At 40.7% G+C, this 26090-nt stretch overlaps 1 protein-coding gene across 6 annotated transcripts in view; it reads left to right on the forward strand.

The window, feature by feature from the left end:
* SENP5 (SUMO specific peptidase 5) overlaps window positions 1-25316 on the forward strand; it is a 65369-nt gene extending 40053 nt beyond the window's left edge. For 3 of the 6 annotated variants that reach the window (XM_064516671.1, XM_064516669.1, XM_064516670.1), the window contains 9 exons: window positions 2092-3673; window positions 7112-7217; window positions 7369-7516; window positions 8168-8215; window positions 10157-10234; window positions 12799-12936; window positions 14644-14727; window positions 16108-16158; window positions 16246-20115. In XM_064516671.1, the coding sequence (XP_064372741.1) occupies window positions 2716-3673; window positions 7112-7217; window positions 7369-7516; window positions 8168-8215; window positions 10157-10234; window positions 12799-12936; window positions 14644-14727; window positions 16108-16158; window positions 16246-16356 (1722 nt within the window). In that variant the 5' untranslated portion in view covers window positions 2092-2715 and the 3' untranslated portion in view covers window positions 16357-20115. Of the gene's footprint in view, window positions 1-867; window positions 1131-2091; window positions 3674-7111; window positions 7218-7368; window positions 7517-8167; window positions 8216-10156; window positions 10235-12798; window positions 12937-14643; window positions 14728-16107; window positions 16159-16245; window positions 20116-25145 lie in introns of those variants that run through there. The other 3 variants (XM_064516672.1, XM_064516675.1, XM_064516673.1) reach the window with 3 other exon arrangements.
* The last annotated feature ends 774 nt before the right edge of the window (window positions 25317-26090 follow it).

The raw sequence follows: 26090 nt of genomic DNA on the forward strand, positions 1-26090 counted from the left end.
CGTCAGTTCCTTTTCTTGCAGTGCACTTTAAACTGCATTTTTTGCCTGGGTGATTTGTGTTGCCAGGTAAAACCAGTAATGCTGTTGTAGTACTGATGAGTAAGTTCTCCAGGCAGCAACTTTCAATTAAATATTTGTGTATGGATTATCTTTTGCCACTTTAAGTAATACTGCTATTAGAAAAGTGAACTGTTTTAGCCCCTAGGACTTGGACTAACTGCTCCTTGGAGTCTTCTGTTGTAAAGCGATCCAGATTCAGATCTGATTGTTTGAAAAAAGGGAATGTGGGAAAGGATAGATTGCATTAAATGTTTTTTGTTGTTGTTGTTGTATATGAATTCAAGTGCGGTTGGTATAAGCTATCTTAGCAAGAGTGTAGTTTAGCTGATATTAGCTAGGTCTGCTCAAAGAATGTTTTGCAGGTAGAATACCCAGTAGACAGACATGTAAAGTTCATAATATAAAAAGCCATAGGAGAATATATGAGAAAATCAGCTTGATGAAATGTCATGTCCAATTTCTTGATAACTAAGCTGTCTGGTGATGAACAGAAGCCTACAAAAGAGCTAAATCCATTGCAGCATTTACGCTGTTACACTGTACTGTCTTTTACATCTCTGTCAATGAAGATAGTGTGTTTCCTTCCTAAGTTGTAGGTAGTGTACTCCTGACTGTTTTCTATATGAAGGGAATACCTGCCAGAGGGCTAAATGATGTTCTTTATCCTCATGCTTCTATTCTTCCTTTCCCCACCCTTCCAAAAATTGCCACCTCCTAGTTATGTGTAAAACCTGGTAGAGTTAAAAATACAGAAGAGCTTGTGAAGTCTGACTTTAAAATGCCTGTTTTGTCAGGTGCCTAATGTTCATTTTTGTCTTTAAAGCCCAAGTTATTAATGTTTTCTTTACATTTAAAGGCTTCTTTATTTTAAGCTGTAGATAGACTCGAGCATGATATGTAGGGACTAACGTGGTTATGGAAAAACTTGTAATAATAGTTCTTAAGTCAGTAACAATTCTTTAGTGAGAGGAAGGGAGCAAAGTCCAAACGAATAACTGGACTGTAGCTTCTTGAGCACCCTTACTGTCACTTCGGAACATGAGCAAAAGTATGAGCCGTTTTGAAATACAGTAAGTGATGTACTTGGTGAGGCTGGGACAATTTGTATGAAACATCCTTTGTCTGTGTGGATGATGCCTTTTCCTTTTCCTTCTGACACATCTATCTGTAGTGTACATACCTTTGAGTTACTACTACCAGTCTATGAACTGTGTGCTGTCTAGTGGGGCCAAACAGATATTGCTGTGCAGGCACAGATACTACTATGCGGGCTTTGAATTCTTACACTTGGAAAGTGTCAGATAGGTCCTTATTGCAAGCTTTGAGATGCAGGGTTTTAGTGGTTTTTAAAAGTAGCTTCATTAAAGCAATGCTAATGCAATGATAAACACCGATAATGGCAGCTTATGGTGTTGTCCTATGGAGTAAGCAGTAGAGGAACCATTTCATAGAGTAAGCTGTGCCATTCTTCGAACAGACAGAGCATCAAAATTTCTTGTTGCGATATGTGAATTGCTGTTACTTTAAGTGAAAGAACTGTGCAAGTGCCTGAACATAGTGTCTGCTAACCCTTGTTGCACAAGAACAAGCATTCACTCTGTATTGTGCCGATGGAATCGAGTGCCTGCACACACTTGTTGACTAGCTTGGACTTCAATATTTTGTTTTTTAAAGCCTTTTGAAACAAGCTAATTAACTGTGCTTTGTGACCTGGGTATTGAGAGAGATTTCACCCAAGGCCAGAGAGTCAAAAATTAGATATAGGGAGGGTGGGCTGGGTAGGGATTACCTGTTTATTATTCTACCTCAGGGGAAGCTAAATGAGAAAAGAGTCTGCTTATGTGCTGAGCTATTGCAGTTCCAGTGTTTTTTCCTCTTGGTATGGGCGAGAATGTCCTAGGGAATGTGGGATTGTGTTTGGGAGGTGGGTGGAATTTTAGGTAGGCATGTTGCCTGAGGAATGTGCCTTTAGTGTTTTGCTATTATGTTACAGTTTAGATAACTCTGAATTCATTTCCTTTATTCTTCCAGCTGTTTTTCAAGATCATAATGAAGCAGAAAAATGCAAGAACATAGAAGAAGCTTTCTTTATAAAAGAAGCCAGTTGCTTGCCCAGTGTAGAAGATGGACCCCTGGATTTTGGGAGCTCAGGAAATACCACTTTCAAAAGTATTTTTTCCTAGCTAAGAAGAAAAGACAACATGCTCAGCTAATTGTGAGCTTAAATTGCAACAAATTGCATCTGAGACTCCAGTGTGGAAGGAAGGCACTTGAGCTCCAGAGCAGGTGGGCTCCTGATGCGCTTCTAAATGCCGAAACTTATCAAAAACCTACTGTTGAACATAGCGCATTCATTGCAAAAATACTGAGGGCAAGAAGGTCCTGTCCCTATGGTAAAACCAAAAGCCCATCTGCTGAAGCAGTAAAAAAACCCCTCAACAATGAATCCTTTCAGCATGAAGATCCCTTGAACAAAGAACTAGAAACTGATGCTGTTTTCGATAGCATCTGAGTCAATATCCATTATGTCTCATGTAGTATGCTGCATGGTGCTGCCTTACCTGTAATGAAAGATGGTTTTGTGTGTAATCGTGAGGAGAGAAATAATGGTGAGGGCAACACAGTCCTAGTAGTTTTAAACAACTGTGAAAGGAAATGCTGTTGCAAAGGGAGTGGAATGGAACTTGTGTCCCCTTGACAACTATAAAGAGGTCCAAATTTAACCATCATACTGTAAAAAAGAGATCTTTGTTTATGATGCATAAGAAACTTTCTATGGTTAGGTTCCGGTACAGAATTATAAAATCCCCCAAACTTCGAGCAAGAGGCAGAACCTGCAAATCAAGAAAAATCAAGCCAAGGCAGGTGGAGAAGGTTACAAGGGACCATCAAGAGACTCTCCATTGGGACTTTGAAGGTGGATTGTGTAATTGGCTTTCCTACTGGAAATTTAAAAGTAACTGTCTTTGGAACCAGTACAGCTTATCAGATATGAACAGTAATACACCTGAATTTTTAGGTGAGGGGAATGAAATATGTGCATCTGAGATCTGCTGTACACAGGATGTGTTACCGTGTACTGAGCTGTGTTCTGAGGAGCCAGAATCCAGACGTCAGGATGGCAGTGCTGATGCTGCCCAGCCAGAACTGCACACTAGAGCTTCTCTGGAGGCAGAGACCTTGCACGAGGTGGAGACAGATGAGGCTCTGGCAGAGGATCATTGCTCTGACCTTTTCATCTGTGTGACAGAAAAAGAAATTGCTATTTCAGGTCAAAATGATGCAGAATCAAATCAGGTTATGAGTGTAGATGAAATGATACTGTTACAATCCTCCTTGCAGGATTCTGATGTGAATGATAATTTTGCAAATGGACCTTTATCCATGGAGCTGGCACAAAGTGAGGACAGCTCTAGCCAAATGGAAGTAGAGGGCTCTTTAAACCTGGACATTTTTAGCGCAAAGTTACTAGATCACCCTTACTGTAAAAGTCCTCTTGAGGAGCCTTCACCAGAAAGCACAGGACTAAAATCGGGAACTCGGAAGGGAGGCAAAAGGAACAGTCAGAAAGCTTCCCGGGTGGCTGATGAGCAATTGACAACGTGGCTTTGTGGTATACCTCTTACACATCTTAGGGCTTCTAGCAGATCCTGAAAACTGCTGAATGTATCATCGTCATCGAGTTTACATGTTGCTTTAATTCATTTATTAAAGTGGTTTCTCATTGTGAGTTCTGAAAGGTGCTTAGCATAACACTTAATGAGATGAGACTGCAAAGAGGAGGGTTGCATGAAAGAAGGCCAAGTTAATGCTTAGCTGAAAAGCTGTTTTTGAGGGACTGTTGAATGGTACATGTGCTTATTTTTTTAGATAATACAATGTAATTTAATTGGATGCTTTGTACAGGATTATTGATAGACATTTTAAATATCCCTTACCATGTGGTTTCAGAAGATGTGGGGTTAAAACAATTTTTTAAATGGGTGACAATTACTACTATTAACTTGGTTTTTGAAAACCCTTAGTGTTCTAATACTGTCTTCCAGTCTTATTTACTCACCTTCTGTTCTGTCCTAAACTGAAACTAAACCATGTGATTCCATTATCTCACGTTTTAATAGCCAGATGCTGGTCATTTTACCCTCATTTTTCTCCATGATTATTGATAAAGTAGATTTAAAAATTGTCTAATAAGACTTCTTAAAGAAGAAAGGCAAAACTTGTCCTTCTGGAGCTTGTTTAGCAAAAGGCTTTGGGATTTTTAGTCAATGCTGGGCGTGCATAATTTGATAGTCTCTAATATGAATATGGTTAAAATTGTAGTCATTGTCTTATGTGTATCAAGATACTTACCTAAAGTAAGGATTAGTAAGCTGTCATCTAGTACCTTTAATTAATATAACATTCAAGTCCAGTGGGGTTCTGATAACATAAGTCTTCTTTTGGGAAAGTTGGCTTTATAGATTCCCACAAACCTGAAGCTGGTGTCATCTAATTTAAAACAAACAAAAAAAATACTTTGAGGTTTGACATGCTGTTTTTTTCTTTTCTCCCCCCCTGCTCCACTTTGTCCTTGCTTAGAACTCCTGCCTTTCCCTGTCCCTGGAATTTTATGGTTGATTCTCTAAAGCATAGTGTGAAAGAATGATAAATTGGATGCACAAGATGACTTAGCAGTCCATATCCATATATGCAAGTTAGTGTGGGACGGTTTGCTCTGTGGCTGACTTTACATGATCCAGCAAGGACCTGACACTATGTAAGAAACTGGTGTTCTACAATAAACAGGCTGTTTCTGCAGTGGAGTTTTAAAATTTGTCCAGCAGAAAAAGGGATGTAGTCTTTCTTGCAACAGAGAACCAAGGTTGCATCAGGGTGGCAAAGCGTAAAGTTTTGGGGTCTGATAAACCCGCTTTTTCCTGTTCATGGGAATACTTCTACTGAATAACTTCTTAAAAAATAAAAATAAAAAAGAAGAAGCCCGGAATATTTATAATGACAACCAGCAAATGCATTTAACTTTCCAACCCCTCATGATTTTTTTCAGTGAATTCTTACTTAACTTTTGAAAACAGGTGTGAACAGCTTCCGTTTCAGGATTCCCCTCTGAGGATTGAAGCTAGGTCTCTACTAGGAAAGACTTATTGATGTCAGTACAGCAGCATTGCTCGCAGAAACTAACAGCTTAAGTATAGTTCATGGTCATAGCATAGCGCTTCTGAGTTGTCTTAGCTGAGAGAAGGGCTACAAAAGCATTTTAACATTGGTATAACTATGTACATGAGTTCTTGCCTGTATAGGAGTGTTAACAGTTAACCACACCGCGAAGTGATAGTGCTAACCTGGCAAAAGTATAGATGCATGACGGAGATGTCGTAAGTGTTATGGATGCTCTCAGGGTTTTGAACTTCTCTGCAGCAGCCGAACTTGGATGTTAGTGGGCTGCACCATTTAGTGCACTCTAATGTACAACTAAGTATCTAACGGGACGCCGTGGTAGATTGTTTGTGATGGTAGTCTGATCGCACATCACATCTGAACTTCTGAACTTGAACTCTCCTCCTGGAGTTTTTTAGTTACAGCAACTGAAATGAGGTCAAAATCTAGTTAGATGTCTGCTAAAACTTTCTAGAGCTTTACTACTGTGATTGTGACTCCAAGAATAATCCTTCTTGTGTGTGTATGAATAAAAAGTTTTTTAAAATTTTATGTATTAAAAGTGAGGTAAACTTCTAAGCCCCATGCATTTTCTATCTAGACTTGTAGCTAGAGTGTGAAATATCCTTTATGTCAGTCTACTAAGATGCAAGGGATAAAAGTTGTTAGGTAAGTGTGGCAGAGTTGCAGTGAAGGTTATCTTCCAGTGATGGATGCTTCCTTGTTGTCTGATCTTGCTCTTGAATCCTTCCTTGCTTCTGTCATATCCAGGTGCATTTCTTGTTATATCTTCACTACTTTTCTTGTCTCCTTGCATTTTATTCTGTCAGATGTTTCTCTTGTCTTCTTTCCATCTCTATCCTTGAAAGTTTCCAGGCAATATCATTAAAGCCTTAATAAGCAGAGAGCTGAAGATCCAGTGATATCTCTGCCATCATACACAGGAGCTGAGAGAAGTACTGGAATTTGGATTAGAACAATTTATCTGGACTCTGTTCTGGGATCCAGCTTTATTTCTGTATATAGAACACATGTCTCTTGCTGCATTTTAAAATTTATTTTTGGAAAGCTGGAGATTTTGGCTTTTTTCTTGTTCTCTAAGTGTTGAAATCCTGTTGTTCCATTCTTTCATTCTCAGTGTGGTTTTGGATACCTGGGTGGGATTTGTGTCTCCACTGTTCTGATCTTTTCATCTGTGTGGAAATCCATTTCTTAGGGTGTGTTCTAACCCCTCCAGCATTCGTCTCTTCATTACTTTCCAGTTAGTATCTTTGGTGTTTTGGTTGCCCAGTGCTTTCTGAGACAATGGCAGGCTGATGTGGCTGGCCATGACACCTCAGATGCTATCCCTGTGATATCAGGGTGAAGGAGTTAAACTTGCTCTGAGTCTACTGTATTTTCCACTTGCTATGGTGGCAACTGAGGAGCTGAACAGGCTGCACGCACTCTGCTGACTGGGGATGTGTACATTTGAGGAGAGCAAATCTGCATGCCATAAGGATAAGATATTGGGTTCTCAATGAAAACTGTTGCAGAAGGTGATGGTCTTTCATGTTGCAGTAGAATTACTTTAGAGGCTAATTGAAATAGGCAGTGGGTTGGATCCTCCTCTTAGTACTGGTGTAATTAGTTTGATGTAGGAATCTGTATATGGCAAGAATGAGGTCTGATCTTTTCCTGTAAAGCTGAGTGATCAGATTCCTGGCTTCCTGTTCTTGTCCTCTCTTCCACTCCCCTCCCCCTTTTATTTAATATTTGCCATGTGTGGTGCTGTCTGGTTGGGTGCTGAATGCTTTGCTGCTAGTACTGGGTGGAAGTGACTGCTTTATTGGTCCAGTGAACTTGGAGGCTTTTTTTACATGTTTGCAATTTAATTTTTCTGGTATATTTAAAGGATTCCTAGATGAAGTTATGAAGAAATATGGCAGTTTAGTTCCACTCTGTGAAAAAGATGTCATGGGAAGATTAAAAGAAGTCTTTAATGAAGATTTCTCCCATAGGTGTGTAGCAGTAACATTCTAGACTTTGTAAAGGAAAAATTGCTTGCATTGCTAATGCACGCTCCGCCTGGAACAGGTCACGGGATAGAAGTCTGTTTGGTATGTCCTTGAAACTGACTGACTTCTTTCTACCTCTTCGATCCTGTTTTAGAAAACCTTTTATCACCAGGGAAATCATGAAGTATCGGGAAAAACATCCAAAATCCTCCACTTGCAATTTCCGGGTCTTCTATAATAAGCACATGCTAGATATGGATGATTTAGCTACACTGGAAGGCCAGAACTGGCTGAATGACCAGGTTAGCGATGGTTGGTGTTTATGTGGTTCTTTACTCCTTTCTAACTCTTAAATGTTAGTGTATCAGTAGCTCACATGCTGCTGCATTATACTTAAAGACTATCCTTACTTTATAGTTGGGAGGTAAAAGAAAGCAGTGAGGGGCTCTTACAGTGGCAGGTGCAATAATAGTGATTGCAGGTCTGGAAGACAGGAAGTATTACAACTAAATCACTTCCTTTTTGAGAAAACGATGCACTATTTTGAGAAAATAATGGTTACCCGTATACATTAAAGTGTACCTTCCCCCCCCCCGCCCCAGCTTATTATTAGAAAAGCAGAATACAAGACGAGCGGAGTGAAGCAGCCGGCTGTGGCCCATAGCCAAAAAAACCAAGGTTGCAGTGCTCAGGACATGCACCAGTAAACTAAACTGAATTAAACTCTTTCAAATTGAGGCAGCCTTCAAGCAGCAAGTTATACAGTCTCTCTCCTGACAGGCGGTTATTAGTTCCAGAGAGCTTGTCCTCCAGACTATAGCAAAATGTTACTATAATTGCTCACTTCCTTATTACTGTTTTAAGTGTGAGAAGTCCTACTTTTTATGGAAACTTGTGATTTTAATTCTACAAAATTATTCTGTACATATTCAAATATCTACTAACTCTTACAGATAATTAACATGTATGGTGAACTCATAATGGATGCAGTCCCTGAAAAGGTGAGGGTTTTTGTTTTTTTGCAAATTTAACTAATGAAAGACTGAGTGGGAAAGGTGAAATACTGAATATTTTGGATACAAGAATGAGATGGCAAATGATCAAAATGATGTGCCAAGTGGTTTGATTACAGTATAAATGACACCCTTTTTGCTATCTGCAGCTCAAACTTTGTTTCCTTACTGCACTAAAATAGTTTTTTCAGTGCTGTTGCTCTTGTTTCTGGAAATTGTTGCATTAGCTCTGCAGCTGGCCTCTGTGGTAGCCTGCTGTTACTGACCTACCTGTGGAAGGCAGGTGCCCTGCTTTGCTTTGTCCACCCCACTGTCCCCTCTCCACTAGAGATTTCTGTCTCCATCATACCTGCTCCTAAAGCACTTTATCCGTGCCCTGGTTCACAGTCCAACCTTAGATGAAATTTCCCCTGAAGATGGATTTCTGCTGTGATGACAGGCCATGAATGGTAGTGTCTGATCCACGCACACATGCCACTTGCCCCCCGCCAGCTGCAGGGCAGCAATAGTAACAGCTCAAACAGCTACAGCTGCCTGTCCAGTGAATGAGAATTAACACATAGCTGCTTGGTTCCTCGGCAGTGCTGACTGTGCAGGACTTTATTCAGGTTTGTGCATCCTCAACAGAATGCTAACTGCTTTCTAATTGCAATGTCTCTAACTGCTGATGGTAGTACATAGGACACTTAAATAGATAAATCCACCCCACCTTCTGTGACTTGCACTTGTAACAGTGGCAATTATAAAGAACCATCTGTTTACTAGTAAAGCTGAATAATTTTCAGGTGAGGCCACAAAGGAAGAACCAAGCAAAGCCATTTTTAGATCAGCTCTGCAGAATGTAACACTTAAAATCTTCAAGCTCAGAAGAAAGCGCATTGTTGCTTTGACTGGTGTTGATGGTGATTCTTCATTAATATTCTGTGTGCTTCCTGAGTGTGAACTAGGGTTGAGGTATTGGAAATTGTATCTGTTTGCTTGTGCCTGCTTTTTTTCATAGTGCATAACTGAAATCCTCCTGGGAGCTGTAGTGCTAGTACCCCAGAATGTGGTTTTGAAGTCTGTTGGCATAGCTAGTGGGTGTTAGCTTGCATTTTCAGATGCTGAATTCTCTTAACTTTTTTTCCAAGTAATAACTCAAGCTTTCTACCACCTCTGCTCTAGCAGAAATATGAAAAACAGATGTTGCAGGTTTGCATTTGTGTTAATCTGTTCCTGTAATTGCAAGAAGCTAAGCACAGGGGATAATAGTGTTAACCTGGAGCTAAATAATTTTTTTTAATATAAGTCTACAGTCTCTTGCCATAAATGTAGGTTTTTAGTTACTGGCAGAACAGATGTGGTATAACTTAAAAATGCTTTTAACTAACAGAATATTGCTTTTGTCTGAAGTCTCGAGCTGGCTATGGCAGTTGAATACAAATGATCATGTTGGATTAAATCTCATAACTTTTTTGATCAAAAAAAAATAATTTTTGAGTCTCAGAGCTTCTAGCAACTGAAAGCAGAAGTTATTCCCTTCTCTACCACCCCTCCTTCCCCTGTCCAATGATATCTTTCTTACTCTCTGGAAAGGAGAGAAAAACAGAAGTTGCAACTCCTTATTCTGGTGTTCTTCTCCCCAGCCTACCCTCAACAAAAGATTAGATATGATATGCCTGGAGATAAAGTGTACATATAAATGCTGCAGTGATTTACATCACATGTTATGGGGCAGCAAGGCTTGCTGTATGAATTCTCTAAAGAACAGCAAAAGTTTGGGCTTGGTAAAGCATCTGTAGTGTCGTTTGTCCTTATCGGGGTTCTGTTTCTAAACCTGCATCAAATACTCCCTCTCCCCAAGGATAATTTATACAAAACAACTTTTAATGAGGCAATGACAATGCATGAAGATTTCTGTGCTCATTCCTCCTCTCTCTCTTTTTTTAGGTTCATTTCTTTAACAGCTTTTTTCATAGACAGCTCGTAACCAAAGGATATAATGGGGTAAAACGATGGACTAAAAAGGTATCCTTTAACTCCATGTAGTCAATACTCTGATTCTTTTGGGCTGGGTTGAACCACTAACTTGAAATTGAGTACGATGTGTTGTATGCAAAGGTTGAGGTTAGGAGCTATGCAAAGTTGGGTGTGGTTTAAAAAAAACAGCACAGTGATACTGTTCAAGTTAGTATGATTATATTCTGAAAATGTATTTTGCGAATGGCTATATCTTCGGTGGTAGGTTAACTCTTTGGGGGTGTTCATGCAAGCTGTTTATTTAGCTGCCAGAACTGTCTCTTACTGCTGCTGACAGTGCCCAGTCCACTAGTCTACAGGAGAGCAGGCTTAATCCTGCTGCCTTTTATCTTGGACTGGAGCCATTTGATAAAATCAAATTATTACTGCTGAGTAACATGTACAGATACTAGAGAGCAGATATTAGAGCACTCGTGAGTAAGCCAAACTGTTGTTTGCATGAAAAGGACAAAATTCACCTTGCTTTCCAGAACCCATGCTGCATCATGGCTTGTGATATTTTACTGGGGCAGCTAATACAAAGAGCACTTTTTTTTACTGTGAACATTTGGCCTTTCTAATATGGGAGATGAGACACTAATCAAGAATCACATCTGAATGTATGATCTTTTTGCAGAAGCACTTAAATAGCACACATCTGTGAAATGCTAGAGATGAACTCAATATCCAAATATAAAATCTATTCATATAATTTATTAAAATCTCTTTAAAGAGACGCTAAATCAAAGCATATTTTATTGGTGCTTGTTACTGCTGGATTTAAAAAAGAAAGCCATTTTCTCTGCTTTCTGAAAGCAGAATCCGTGTTCGTGTTGCTGCTGAGGAGTGCCCAGATGAGAACAGGACAGTTATGTAAATTCCTGAAAAATCTCTAGAGCAATCTCTAAGCCATTTCCATGGGAAGATGCAGGTAGACTGCTTCCTCCTGCAGCATGCAATTAAGGGGACCTTGTTTCTCCCTTTTAAACGCGAGTATTTTACGAGGGTCTGTAAATGCATTATGCTCTTTTGGGATAGAGCCCAGAGGGATGCGTTCTTGTGCATCTAGCTGAAGTGGTATCACACCTACTGTTCATATCTGCCCTGGCCGCTGATCAGGTCGGCACTCCTACTCTGATTCACTGTCATGTTGGCTAGCTGACTCAGCGCTGCCTAGGTGAAGTGACTGTAGGCTGCCACAGTCGTTTCTGTACATCAGGCCTTAGTTAAGACACTTCCATCTTTTGGCTGCCTGTTTCCATTTTTCTGCTAAAGGTTTGGACCCCTGCAGCAAACCCAAAGCTGGAGTCACATGAGGACCCTTGAGTTTAGCTTGGCTCTGCTGTTGCTGCACATCAGACTGCATCAATGTAGTTCATTTGTCTTATTTCAGTTTTTCTCTGTGGGCTGGGCTTGCCGCTGTCTGACATTGCCCTGCTTCTCCTGCTTGAGCATGATGGATTGTTGTGTACTGAGTGTGCTGTAATCTGGTCAGGAGGCAGTTTCTGCAGGTGGGAGGAGGCATAGCAGGTGCCTGTGGCAATCAAAATAGTATCATGAGCAAGGCTCCGCTGATAACTGCTGTGAATGCTCAGACCTTTTCATGCTTTGTTTCTTGTTGTTACTCAGCAAGAGTACTTTTCTTTCTTGCAAATGACCTGTCTTGTACCAGTACTGCAGCAATTATGCTCTGTTCAGATTTCATAGTGCTTAAAAAAGGCAGCACAGGAATCTTTTCATAGGATGAGCTCCTGTATTTCAGTGTCCTGTTTCTGTACCACTGAAACCCCAGCAATAAGATCTCTGTTTAGAGAGTGACTATGAGAAAGAAGGTTATGGAAGGAAGCTAGTCATAAGCCAGGGCCAAAGTGTAAAGGAGCTCATCTGCACAGACACCAGGGGCGTTGTCTGATCCTGTTTGTTTTGTATTTCAGAACCTCCCTTGTCTGCTACAAGATTAAATTTAACAAAGCATGAATCTCTTTGCTGTCCTCGCCTGTCTCCCTTCCCTTGCTTACCAAAGCATCTTGCACTCCTTGTTGGTGCTCCTCTGACAGTGACATAGCCCATGTTACAGCAGAGGGAGTCAGAAAACTGCAACAACTTGCCGTTTTTGTGGGGTATTTTTTAATCAGAACTGCTTAATCTGTCACTATGCATGATGCAAATCTGATAAAAATCAGTGGTGTTTATACTGCAGGAATGTCATTACAAAAGACATGTAACTGACCTAACTCGAGTCCAGGTTGTATTACCAGCATTACTGAAAGCAAGTCCCACTTCACCACAGACTTTCAAGTGTAACGTGAGCAGGCTTTGCTGCAAATACAGTGGTTGCTAACTCTGGTACTGTACAATGCTCCTTAGGTGCTTTACAGACCATAACTGCATGTTTATGCCTGCTAATGAGCTTTGTGTGAGCGAAACACAAAGAATGTTTTAGAGGAGTGGAGGGTGAAAAAGACGACTTCAGTTAGGGATTGGTAGAGAGAAGACTTATGTGCAACTTGTCTCATGCTTTCCTGTGTCCTGCCTGTGGAATTGTTTCTAATGTATGTTGTTCTTCTTGCCAGGTGGACTTTTTCAAAAAGGCTCTCTTGTTGATTCCTATTCACCTGGAAGTCCACTGGTCCCTCATTACTGTGAACATCCCCAATCGAATTATTTCATTTTATGATTCCCAAGGCATTCATTTTAAGTTTTGTGTAGAGGTAAGAGTGACGGCTGTTTGCAAATTTTGAACTGGTTTCTTAAAAATGAACAAAACCCCTCTGTCAGTTTAAGGATAAACTTTAAATGCAGTGTGTCTTGCTGTTGTCCTGCCATGTACGAAACAAGAATTAACTTGTCCTGCTAAGGAGGAGTCTGACGGATGGACCTAGAGGGTCATAGAGTGAATCCATACCAGACCTGGGAGTTGAGGACAGATTGCCTATTGCCTAAGTAGCCTGGCCATGTTAATGACACACCTTATGTTGCTCTGTCTTGTCACTCCCACAAAAAGCAGGGTCTCAAAGCATAGTGACATAGGGAAGCAGACTAGTGAGAAGGAGAGCAAAAGCAGCTCTTAAAACACTAGCGGACTTCTGTCTTTAGGAAATGATGAATCTTCGTCCTTTCTGGGGGAGGGTGCCTGGCGAAGAGAACAGGACTGAAGAGGCTATAGTGCTGCCCAGGATGCTTTACCTGCTACTATGCTATTATAATGCATTGCCTTTTTCCTGTCCACACTGAGTTGGGGCGTGTACCCCTGATTATAACCCAGCAACCTTTTGAAGCTGTTACCTGAATATTGGAGTTAAAGCATCAGTCTTTCTGGTAAAGAGCAGTCAGGAAGCTTTTGCTGGGACTAGCAAATCATAATGACCCTCTTAGAAAGGCTAATTTTGTCAACTTAATTGCCTGCTTGATGCAGCAGCCCTCTACTTTTAAGTATGTGTAGCTGTTGGTTTACAGCAGAGTAGTAATTATTGTACCCAGGAGAGCTTACAGCTAGGACATCTGAATGGAGATGCTTGTTCCCTGCTGGCATTTACTGAAGTTGGAGCTGATGTTTGAACGACGGAGTGGCCTTGTGCTCTCTAGCTTCTGAACTTGCTGCGTAAACCAGGGGTCCCTCTCAGCAGTGCTACAGACTCTCCTGCAGTTTTGCAGTGTGGCCTATGCCATCCGTCTCTGGGCAAGGGATTTGCCCTTGGTTGTCTCACAAATGTGAGACTCTTATTCCTGCCTTTTCTGGGGGTGAGGGGATCAATATACAGAACTCCACTGTGAGGTGTAGAGCTAAGGTGAATGTTAGTGTGCTGGAATGTGTGTTTAAACTATACTATTAAACACCAACCTGCTTACGTAAAAGTAGAAGGATTTGCTTAACTCAGGACCAGAGGTTCGTTTACCTTCCTTTCTTCTCTTCTTCCCTTCACTTGTGAAAGTTTTTTTTTTTTCCCTGTATGTCACTAAAATGCTCCCTGGAGCTTTTTTGATTAGCTGCTGAATGGAAAGCTTTTTTGTATTGAGATTCAAACTGAAAATGCTATTATCTTGAATGTAAGGGCTTTGGTGTCAGGTGAATGAGTCAGGAAAAAACATGTGGTGGACCGTGTAGTGTCTCTCCATATCCAAGAGCACAATCACTCTGTCTTAGTGCTGCATCTAGTCTAGTATTAAATATACCAGTGTGCAGTGGGAATGAGAAGTGTTAAAGCTCCCTTGGAAGATCAAGATGAGCTTTGATGGTAGAAGGTGCGGTACCCATCAGAGTTATGTCCTTGCCTCTAGACCTGAGCTTAGCTCCTTATACTTAACACTCACCTGAAATTCATCCTTATCGTCAAAAGGATGCCAAAGAGGGTGTCAGTGTCTTTCTCCTGTACTTTAACTGGTGAATAATATTGTTCCTTTTTAATCTCCTTTTAAAGAACATTAGAAAGTATCTGCTGACTGAAGCAAAAGAGAAGAATCGCCCTGAGTTTCTTCAGGGTTGGCAGACTGCTGTGACAAAGGTAAATGCCAGCACCTGGAGCCCTGCAGTTGGACCTTCTGGGAGACTTTAGGACACTGTTTCTACACCCACATATTTTTACAAATAAGAAATTATTTTATACTGACTGTAGGGAGCGTGATAGGAGCTACACAAGTGGCTACACAAGCTAATTACTACTCTGCTCATTTAGCTCCCATCAGGTCTTTAACACTTTCTGTAAGTGACTTGGTGATCTTAGCCTAATGTCTAGTCAGTTAAATACCCATGCAGCAAAACCTGTAGCTGTTGCCTGTGTTGGCACAAGGTCAAGGACTGAATGAGCTGGAGACTCAGCTTCCTGACTTCTCCAGAAGGGACTGTCCCAAATCATGCCAAATGGGTGGGATTTGTTGAGGGAGCGAACAGGCTGATGCTGTTACTGCCTGTATTTATATTCTCTGTGGATAGAGGGCTTTGGTCTCCCGGGCTGTCTGTGGCACATTTTGATCACAAGTAAACAAAGTCTGGCAGCAATAAAAGGGAACAACTTGTATGTAGTGCAAATGAGGGAATCTGTGATTTGCGTAACCCTCCCATAATGGTTTCAAAGATATAAAACAGGTCATTGCACACTAAACACACTCCCAACAGCTCCCTGCTTGCACAAGATTATTTTTAGGTGCTGGTACAGTGATGAAATGATTTCCCTGCACGCTCATGCACACCCTATGTAGTCAGTTTGTCCTCTTCCATTTCGTCAAGTGAAAGACCTGGGAGCTGAGGACAATTAATTTTCCCATTTGAGTGCTAGAGACATAGTAGCACTAGTGAGTGGGGCTTTTTAGTGCTGCATATCAAGACTGAGCACATTTGAAGAAGTTAAGAAGGTTGCAAGTTACCATTTGAGGTTGCCTCACTCAGTCTTGCTGCCTGACAGCATGCTGCCCTCTGTTTCTGAGATCCTTTGGTGTGGCTGGGAGAGGAAAGCCACTGCCAGTAGCATGGATGCTGAGAATAATCTTCTAGGCCTGTGTGACTTTGCTGATATAGTTTGGTTCTGCGTAAAGCAGATAGTGCTGTACAAACACTTATTTAAACTAACTGAGCAGCTGTTCTGCATAGGTCACTAAAAGAAAATAAACTTGAAAGAAAGATCTGTAATTTGTTTTCTGTCCTACGTTATATATTTTTCTAAATGTTAGGTGTTATTCTAACAAGGTGCTGAGTGTCACCTTGCAAAAGTTGGGCTCAGAATAAGTAATTGCAACTCTGGTTTCTAGTGCTGCAGAACAAGTTGGCTCTGAGAACAAATATTCCGTAATCTTTTTGCAGGATCTCATTCTGGATTTTAAATAGGACTTAGAGAATTAAAGGACAGCAAAAAATCTAACATGGCACTTCATGTTTCTTTCCTTTCTAGTGCATTCCACAACAGAAAAATGACAGTGACTGTGGGGTTTTTGTGCTCCAGGTAAGTGTACTTAAAAAAAAAATTGAGTGGCCTACATTGTTCATCTTGTAAACTTTTTTTTCAATCAGGCCTTTTCCTTTCCCTCAGTACTGCAAGTGCCTCGCCTTAGACCAGCCTTTTCAGTTCTCCCAGGAAGATATGCCCCGAGTGAGAAAAAGGATTTACAAGGAGCTGTGTGAACGCCAGCTAATAGACTAATACAATACAGCCAACCAATTTCTCTAGTATTCCCGACAAGTTGCAGCTGGTGTTTGTGTACTTGAATTTCTGAAAACTTCCGTGAATTTTGAGCGACTCTCAGCTGAGTGGTGTGGCCACTGTTGTTACCTCAACTTTTTCTGACGAGCTCTTTACCTGGCAGAATGTAACAGAGCTGCCACAAAAATATTTCTAATGTCTGTTTTGTTCTCTTACATTCTTTCCTGTATTTAATATTTATTATCTAAGCATGCATATAAGCAAAGCATGCAACTAAAAACATAAAACTGTAGATTTGGTGCACCTTTGAAACGTAGCTAGAAATGACAAATACAAGTGAATTTGTCTGGAAACATAAAGATGCATGATCTGTTTTCTGATGCAATAATGCTTTGAATGTATCAAAAAAACTCAATGCCATAAAAAGAACAGCTAGAAGCTATTTGATTATTCCATTTTTCCCCATTGTGGCTGTATAATATTGAACTGCCTTTCTTTTAGGGTGACAAATTCATCTACAGATTTGATTTGTGGAGACCCCCTTTTTAAATAGTTCAAGTTGCTAATAAAAAGTTTGTTCTGTTTACATTTTATCCAGCTGTCATTATCAGCCTGTCTATATAGATGAAAAGCAGCCTTTGCACAAATAAAGCTTCAGCACTTGTCTGTATAATAAAAAGTACAGAGATGTTCGGCCAGTCTGGTAGTATATTCCTGTGTGCTGCAGAAGTTTCCATGATGTGTGTATTAAGGGCATTAGAAAGCTGGTCCTGAAGTGTCAGTTTAGAAGCCAAGATAAAATCCTTGGCTGTAACTGTTTAAATCTCAAATGGCTTTGAATCACTTTCAGTTCCATGATATTAATTGAAATGTACCATTTCAGCACCTTTCACTTCAGCTCTGTCTTCAAATCAGTTCTCTTACAGCTTGTTGTTTACCATTGGCTTTTGCCTTTGGTCAAATATAAATCGATTCACTTCTGCTGCATCTGCTGTTTGATTTGTCTCAAGCATCTCCAGTTTTGTTTCTGTTCAGTAACACTGATGGGTCCATTTGGGAATAACAGCACTTGTAGTGGGTGCTGTAAAAACTCAACAAAATGATGTCATTCTGCTCCAGAGAGGCTGGAGCCTGCAAGTCCAGTACCAAACTTTGCCCAGGGCAGCAGTGCTGCACAGATAAGTGAGAGCAGTGGATCTTGATGCTTCATTTGTGGTCTTGCTCTGTAAACTATGATGTGCTTGTTCCTGAAGAGAGCTTGTTTTGTTTGGAGGGACTGTTGTATGGGACAGCTACACCAACAAATGTCTTTAGCCGTGTTTCTCTGACAGTTAAAGGACTGAGCCCAGGGGGAAAATTATTTTCGGTGCTAAATATCATCCTTTGTACTGCTTCACCTAGTGTCTGTCCATAGCCTTGACTTCTGGTGGAGGAAACTGCCTTGGCTTCCCTGTGTCTTGCAAATTCATTCAGGTTTGAGCCAAGCTAGGCGCAAATCCCTCAGATTGCTGGAGGGAGCAAGGAGAAATGAGGGAGTGCCAAGTGCAGTCAGGCAAGGAAATGAAAGCGTGTGCACAATGCATTGTGCTGGAGAAGGAGATCCTGCAGTTTCCTTGTGTGTTCCTACTTCCCTTGCTGGCAAGGACTGGCTCACCTTAGCAAGATAAGGAGGGCCTTGAGCACTTGGTTAGATAATTTAAACAGGGAACTTACTGAATCAGAATCTTAAAACCCAGACTGGCCAAATATAAATTTACCCACTGTATGGGGCAGAGGAGCCCACAACATGTGGTTTCTAGGTAAATCCTTCTCAGGGCCAGTGGCTGAGAGCAGTGGAGGGTGACTTCAGTGAAAACTGAAGCTTGGGATGTAGTTTCTCAAGTGCTAAACTAAAGCATGTAAGCCAGTACTGCCTTTTTCATCTTCCCTTCTGCCATGTGGTAGGACCAATTGAACTGGCCCAGATTAAAACTAACCCAGCCAAAAGGCTGCTCTTAACCCAGAAGAGTTCTAGGCCCAATCTAGCTTGTCACTAAAGGTTTGTGCCAGCACAAATGAAGAGGGAGAATTGGGTGGCCAGGAAGAGACATGAAAAGAGTGCCAAATTTGGATGTGTGAGTAAAGTTATATCCTCAAGCAAGGCTTACTGCAGAAAGGGAATGAAATACAGAAAGAAAACTGCATGAACGAGTTGTTGTTACATTCCAAACTTAGGAAGTTTGGTAAGGAAGCGTGGAAGACATGCTGTGACAGCGTACCAGCCTGGGAGACTCTCAGTGCCTCTAAGGGAGCCTGTTACTTTTCATGGAAGGTGCCTTGCTGATGGGCATTTTTTTCATTGTGTGGGCATGTGTTGGAGCACTGAACCACAGATAATCCCTTCCTGAAACTTGCTGCCTATGTGGTAGGAATCTGACTTCCTTTATATGAGAAGCTGGGAGGAGTCTTAAATCTTGATCCTGTATCAGTAACATCAGCAAAAAGGACAGTATTTCTGTGAACTTTGTATTTAACAGCAGCATAGATGCTTAGAAACAAGTTCATCTGTGTACCAGATCACTTGAGTGGAGGGGGTCTTGCATTTGAATCTGCTGCCTTGCGAGTTGAGGAACAGGGTGGAGAAAGATGCATATTTAAAAAGTACTCCTTACTTGCTTGCGTGTCACCTAGAGGTTTGCTGACAAGTGTTCCAGTTGGCTATGGGGCAGTGTAGAGAAGTTGCACTGGAGTATCCAGCTATGAACACACCAGTGAGAGGCCTCTGAAATAAAGGCAGGGGAAATTGAAAACAGAGCTAACATAAGCAAAATATTTTGGTGCAGGGTTGCCATTAATCAGAGGCAGTGAGACTCTTAGTCTCTGTAATGGTGTATCTTATGAAACTGGACTAATTAACTCATCCTTGAGAATGTCTTTGATGCCTTAAAGGAGATGGACTCCATAATCTGTAGTCATTTGACCATTTCTTAAAGCATTCAGAACTATGTAGAGTGCTCTTATTACAAGAGGCATGTTTTTGCGGATGTGGTTATGGCTATTTGCAATTCCATTAATGTGATATTCAGAATTTCATAAATCACTCTAAACTGATTTGGCTGATGCTTAAATTTCATGACTTCTTCTGAAGCGATTGTCTAGCCATGCTGAATTATACAAATAGTCCCAGAACTGGTAAAGCCTCTATCTCACGCGTGACATATTTAACCTACTTGAGTTGTAATAAACCTTAAACACAATTGAAAATAAATTATTAGTATCTATTTTCTGTTTGCTTTAATCTATAGTTTAAAATGACTGTGCAGCTGGTATAAATCAAAGAAGTGCAAAACTTTGGCTTTGATTCTGCAAGGTAGGTAATGTCTATTCTTAAGCCTTTAGATGCTTTGCAGAACGGAGGCTGAACCTTCATGCTATCTAATGTACTGTTGCTCCATTCTTCCCTGGCCCTTGTGAGTGTAAAGGTGATATTTTGAATGTTTTACTTGCACTGATTAGCAGAGCTAAAGAGGCTTGCAAAGCATCGCTGGCTTGTGTTGAATCTCTAGCATAGTGGTTAGCTTATCTTTACTTCCTCTGAGTTCTGATTGGCATTATCTACTGTAGCATTTGTTGAAGTTAATGTGAAAACTTAAACCTTGGGAAGTGATGTGGACTTAACTCCTCCAAGCAACAACTGTGTTTTGTGGGTGTGTTCTTGAATCAAATGAAGCCCATGTTCCTGTAGTAATAAACTGAGTAATAAAACTGAGTTTCACTATAGATCCTATTTTCTTTCAGCAGTTTGGTTTCATTTTAATTTTAAAAGCAACTGATGTGATGGTTGAGGGAATGTTTATAGCAGCTTGTTTTGGGCTCTGTTGTTAGGAGAAGCCTCTCCAGTTGATTAGTTCAATAACTCTGAACTATACGCTAATGACGCTTTCTGTTCCATAGCATTGCAGTGATATAACTTACTGTGGTTTGAGCTGTGACAACGTACAAGAGTAGAGATGTCACATATTGCATAAATAAGGGTGGAAATCTTGCATTAGACACTTCCTCCTAAGGTGCCATTTAAAAAAACACAGATCTGTCAACAGAACAGGTGGGGCTTAAATTGCTTTTCTAGATCAAACTAAATTATTGCCCTTCTTGCATTGCTTGTTAATTTAGTTATGTAATTATAGAGTTAAATCATGCCTTTGCTGAATTTTATAAAGCCACACAGCTTGTGAATTTGTGATAATAGGGGGACTGAAGGCTTAGTGTATGTCTCTTTAAGCTATTAATCATGAGACTAGCAACATCATTGCCTTTATTACATTCATAATTTAAAAATCTATCATGGAGGAGGAAACATGGATGCTTGTTAAATATATTCTTTCAGTAGGAAGTGCTAAGAAATCAGATCATTAAAATACAAAATCATGAGAGACACGAGAGCCTTGCCAGGAACAATAATTACTATTTATATGTAATAGGCATTGGGAGGGAAAGATTGAGTCTGGTTTGCCTGTGCCTGAACTTAATGGATTTTATGAGTAACCAACTAGAAGGATTTGGGGATTGAATTTAGTTTTCTGAGCATGTAATATTACAACCTATGGAGCTAAAAATTGTTGCAAACTGAATGAAATATCTTGAAATAAACTAATTTGTTTTCTCTGAACACAAGTAAACAGAACATGTGCAGAGCAGCTTCTACTCCTGCCCGAAATTCTGATGAATTCTTAATTTTTGTATTTGATTTCAGCTTTGCTGGTAGCTCGTCTCCCTTAAGCTGGTGCTTTCTCTCGAGGTTCCAGTTGCTTCTGAGGAGCCTCAGACATCGCCTAGCACTTAGGTTACTTGAGCCTCTTTATGGGGGAGCTCTGGGAAGTGGCTGAAGGGATTGAAAATCCATGGGGTAATCTATTCCCCCCTGCCCTTCCCCACCGCAGGTTACATGTATCAAAGGGGGAAGGGCAAGGGAGAAACTGGGTAGTCAACTGGATAACATAGGTTGGGTCATGTTTATGATATATGGCTTGATACAGAGAAGGAGCTGTCTTGTTTATGGGAACCTTTGGGAAGAGGGAAAGAGAAATCTTACAGAGCAAGTCGATTCCTGCTCACCTTTCAGTTGCTAGTTTCTTTTTTTTTCTTTTTTAACTTTTGTTATAAAGAAAAGCCCCAGGTGCAGAGAAGCTTTAAAATGTGCCTTCACTAAGTATATTCTCTTCTCATTCAGACAGCCTGTCTTTGGAGAGCTGCTTCAGGCTTTGCGTACTGAAACGCTTCTGTTTCCCGCACAATTAGTCTAAGGAGGCAATCTTTAAACACTGCTATTAAAGGGCAGAGAACAGACTTCAAGGCTTAATTTTTGGCAGAGTTTTGGGATTTGTCCTCCAGTGGGTCACACATCAGTTGAACAAATTTCTTTATGTTCTAACTTAAAAAAAAAAATCTGGAAAATTATAGACGTTTCAAGCTAATAAAACTCAATGCCTTGAATGCTGTTTAGGATTCTTCTAAACACTTGATTGTCCTTAGATAGTATGACCCAGCCTTTAAAGGTGACTAGTATCTGCTCTGAGAGCATCTGGAAAACAAGATGTCTTTGGGGAACTCGGGTTCAGTTCCAAAATTTTACAAGAATATGCATTATAAACTGAGCAGGTAGGTCCTGGTGAAGTTCTTGGTAGGGTAGGTCCAACATCCTCTTCTGTGTCGTGGGGGGGAGGGTACTCTGGGTGTAGCACCAGTCCCGGTGTTGGTCCCGGTGTACTTTCTGACCACCAGATGTCACGCAAGCACCACGGAAATAGCTTGTGCTGCGCGCTCTGGAGCTGAGCTAATAAATCGACTGAGGAATGATGTCTCCTGATTGCGTGTTGCTTGCCGCGTTGGTAACTATTCTTGCATGTTTCTCAGCAAAATGTGCACCGCACTTGGAAAAAGAATGTGTATATTAACACGTGCCTGCACGTGCGTACCCCTCCTTTCACTGTCCACGAAACCCATCAAAGAGGGGTTTGGCTCCAGCACCATTACTCTAGAGTCCCATCAGTTCTACAAATTGACTAAAACATTTTTTGGTAAAAAGTCTTGCATACCAGAAGTCTTTAGCTTGATCAAATTGCTGCTCTACTATAGATCACTATTGTTTTTATAACTGTATTACCATGGTGAATGCTGGCAGTGGAAGAAGAGAAACCACATCAGTAGCAACTTCCATCTGATTTGTGGTCGTATGCTTATAACTTGACATAGCTTTGCAAATAACGAAACAAACCCAGGAATTCGTTCTGGGGGGAGGGGGAGGACACGCAATCCGCTGCATCAGATGGCTGGTGTGGAGAGTCTGACTTGCTCAAAATTTAGATCTTTAAACAGAAAATGGTTTAGAGCAGGAATGGGAACCAGTTGCCCTCTCTTAGGCAATTGGGGCTGTAGTGTGGCTGTCAGCCTATGCTGACTGCTGTGACATCCTCTGGGCCCTGGATTTTTAGGAATTCTGATTTAATTGCTGGCGTCTGCTCAGGCTTTAGCCTAAAATTAATAACAAATTCAGTGCTGCTTTTTTTTCCTCTGTAATACCTTTATAAATTCCTGTATAATCTGATTTCTAATTTTAGTCTTCTGTCACTTTTGAGCCGTATATTCTTTAGCTTTAAAAAGCACCATTGAAGGAAAATTTAAATTCAAGGTCTACCAAAAGTGCATCTTTTCTGTAAATTATTCATTGGTTAAAATGTCTTTGAACTTGTGTTCGTGTAACTGACAAGTGTAGGGGGGCAGGTGGTGGGATGGGATACCTAGATTAATACTCGCACAAATACCGTGTGCATGTACTCCTTGGCTTTACTGCTCAGCACCAAGGCAGCAGTGGGAGCTTACTGCATTTGGTGTCCCACCCTGTTACCAGTCTTTCAGAGAAGCCCCCTGTACGTGATGTGCCGTTCTGCTCTTGTTCGCTGGGTGGCATTGCTTCCCAGGCTGAGAGCTTCTAAATACTTGATTAATTATGCTAATCCACTCAGTGGGCAGAAAGCAAACTGCATTGCGATAGCTTTGCCCTTCTGTACTTTTTATTCTGAGAATCTAGTTCACTAATGGGATTTCTCAGCTTGGCAGAAATCTGCACCCTCCTTATCCCAAGTGCTGAAAAATTCTAGGTCTGGAGAAGGCTTTGGTTTGGAAAATTGCAAAAAATGTGTTTGGGAAAATACTGCCCATACTGACCTTGCTGTTTATAGCCAGCTCTAGTCCATGTTCCCAAAAGTTCACGTTCTGAGTTACTCTAACATTTTCTATTAAAGGTGATGATAAAATTAAGTACTTACTGTATATGTTACCAGGAGAGAGGGTAGGTGGTGAAGTCTTGCCTGCCCGAGAGCAGGAGCTAAGGGTGTTGGCATGGGGATACTTTCAGGCATCTGACAAAACACAGAGGCAGCAGAAGAGCAAGGCACTCCGAAGGCTGATGAGCTCCTGCCCATAAGGTGGGTATTTTGATGGAGATTTGTTCATTTGTTTCCCAGGTAGCCCTGTCATTCCACATTCTTCTTCCCTGCCCTGCTTCCCTCCCTCCACCTCCTCCTCTTAGCATGAAGGGGCAGATCAGCCAATTAAGGACTGAAGCAAAGTGAATTTAAGATGTCTGTCTGTTGCCTGTGGGAATTAATTGGAGCCTTTGGTAGGCTTTAAAATGAGGAGGGAAATTTTGGTTTCTCAGGCCCATTTTAGTACCAGGAGTACTTGCTTTGTCCAGGTGATGCATCAAGAAGGAAGATAGCAGGGTCTCTAAAAAGCGTAGCTCTCCACTGTGGAGGTGCCAGGCTGTGTGTGCAAAATAACAGGAGCCTGCTAGGAAGCAACAAATGCAAAACCTGGTGGAGAGCAGGGCATGCTCTTCACCTTGGAGGGAGATGGTAGTGCAGCTTCTCAACTACTATGTAAGTATCTTCCAGCCCTAGATTTTGGAGTATTTCTCAAGTTGCAGTATTGATGCTCTTGTTTCTTTGCCAACTGTGGAAGCGTAACACCTGAGCTCAGACTTCCTGAGGCAGCTCCCAGTTCTGAGCTGGGCGGGAAAGTCAGGAATCACTTGATGCTGGAGTAGCAGTAAAGCTACACTAGGGTCAAACATACCCTTATTTTGCTCTGATAAAAAGACAAGGCAAGGTAGTTCTAGAACATGATTCTTCATGAACAAGCAAGATAAAAATAAATGTAAATTGAAGATCCTGTTTCTCATGTGTATTTTATTAAAAACTACAGAGTTAATTCTTGCTGGGTAGTATAATTGCTAAAACATGATTTGGATCCAAATATAGCTGTTTGCATTAAATATGGCACTATTCCTTACTGGCGAGGGTGATATGGTAAAGGAATACTCATTTAAACAGTTGCATAGCTCAATTCTATATTCAGAACCTTAGCTTTTTCACTTTTAAAGTGAATGTCACCTTAAGTAGATGTTTTTTAACTCGAGTTTTGTTGAGGTGCATTTGGTTGGATGTGGAATTACAATTACAATATACAAAATTGGTTTTGTATTTAACTAATTTTAAAAGTAAGCTTGTCAAACTGTTTTGCATTTCTGGGTGAATAAATAAAAGGTAATGAATGTGACATCTTGGTCACAACAGGGCAGATTTCATAACGCACTTGGGGACTCTATAGATGCAAAGGGGATTTCAAAAAATCACCTATGAGAGACCAAGGGCCTACTTCATTTAGTACCTACAGATTTTTTGAGAAGTTTCATGGTGTTTTTTTTTTTTTTCCGGCAAGATCCTAAACTTGTGGATCTCATCCTTCCCCAGATGGCGTAAATTTACTGGATAAACAAGAAAAGGAAGATTCCTTGGTTTATCAGTTCCCATTGAGCTGGACTAAATGAAGATCACCTTGCCCTGCATATGTTAGCTGGACTGCAACCCGGTATTGTTAAGAGAAAAGCTCGTGGCAAAATATATAAATATCTGCATTAAAATATATAAAATCATCCTTTGTTCCAGTCTAAAGACTGATATTTTAGTGCAGGACACAGCACATTTTAAGTAGCCCAAAGTTTTAGTTGTATTATAAAGTTAAAGACTTTTTTTTTTTCTGATTGTTACCTATTAAAAATTCCACATCTCTTAAGCCATTAAGACTGAGGAGTGAAGGCAGCATATTTTTATTTATTTAGGTAATAGATTACATTTAAGTTTTTGCCTTGGTGTGTGGTGTTGCATTCAAATTTAGAAATAGGTTATTTTTTAAAAGTTTGACATGCAAATGTGCTTGATTCAGATCACTTTAAGATAGTATTTTTATAAGTCTAGGTGTAGTTCACCTGCGAGAAGGCGAAGGCTGTGAGCTGGTTGCTGTTCTGCTGTGTAGGATGTTTCTTGAGCCCTGCTTGTTTCTCCTTTGCCCTCAGCTAAAGGCTTAAACATTTGCTGGCTGAAGTCAGATGCTGACTAGAAACTCAGTGTTTTGCAGCAGTTCAAGAATGTAGGAAAGTGGCTTTCCAAACCTCCTCCATGGTGTTTCCCAGAGGCTTTCAAGAGCCAGTCTTGTGTCCACATCTTTAATTCCAAAGGGCCCCTTTCATGAGAGGTAGATACAGGCTGCTTCACAGATGTCTAAGAATCAATAGTTCTGGAAAAGAGTAGACACGTTTCCTCTGAGATTAATGTCTCCTAGAACCTGCAAATGGCTCTAAGGAGAACTAGTCAAAATTATTTTTTTTTCCCCCCTCTCTCCAGTACCTGAGTTTTCAT

Source organism: Dromaius novaehollandiae, chromosome 9 (genome assembly GCF_036370855.1).
Source record: "Dromaius novaehollandiae isolate bDroNov1 chromosome 9, bDroNov1.hap1, whole genome shotgun sequence".
NCBI classification, from domain to species: domain Eukaryota; kingdom Metazoa; phylum Chordata; class Aves; order Casuariiformes; family Dromaiidae; genus Dromaius; species Dromaius novaehollandiae.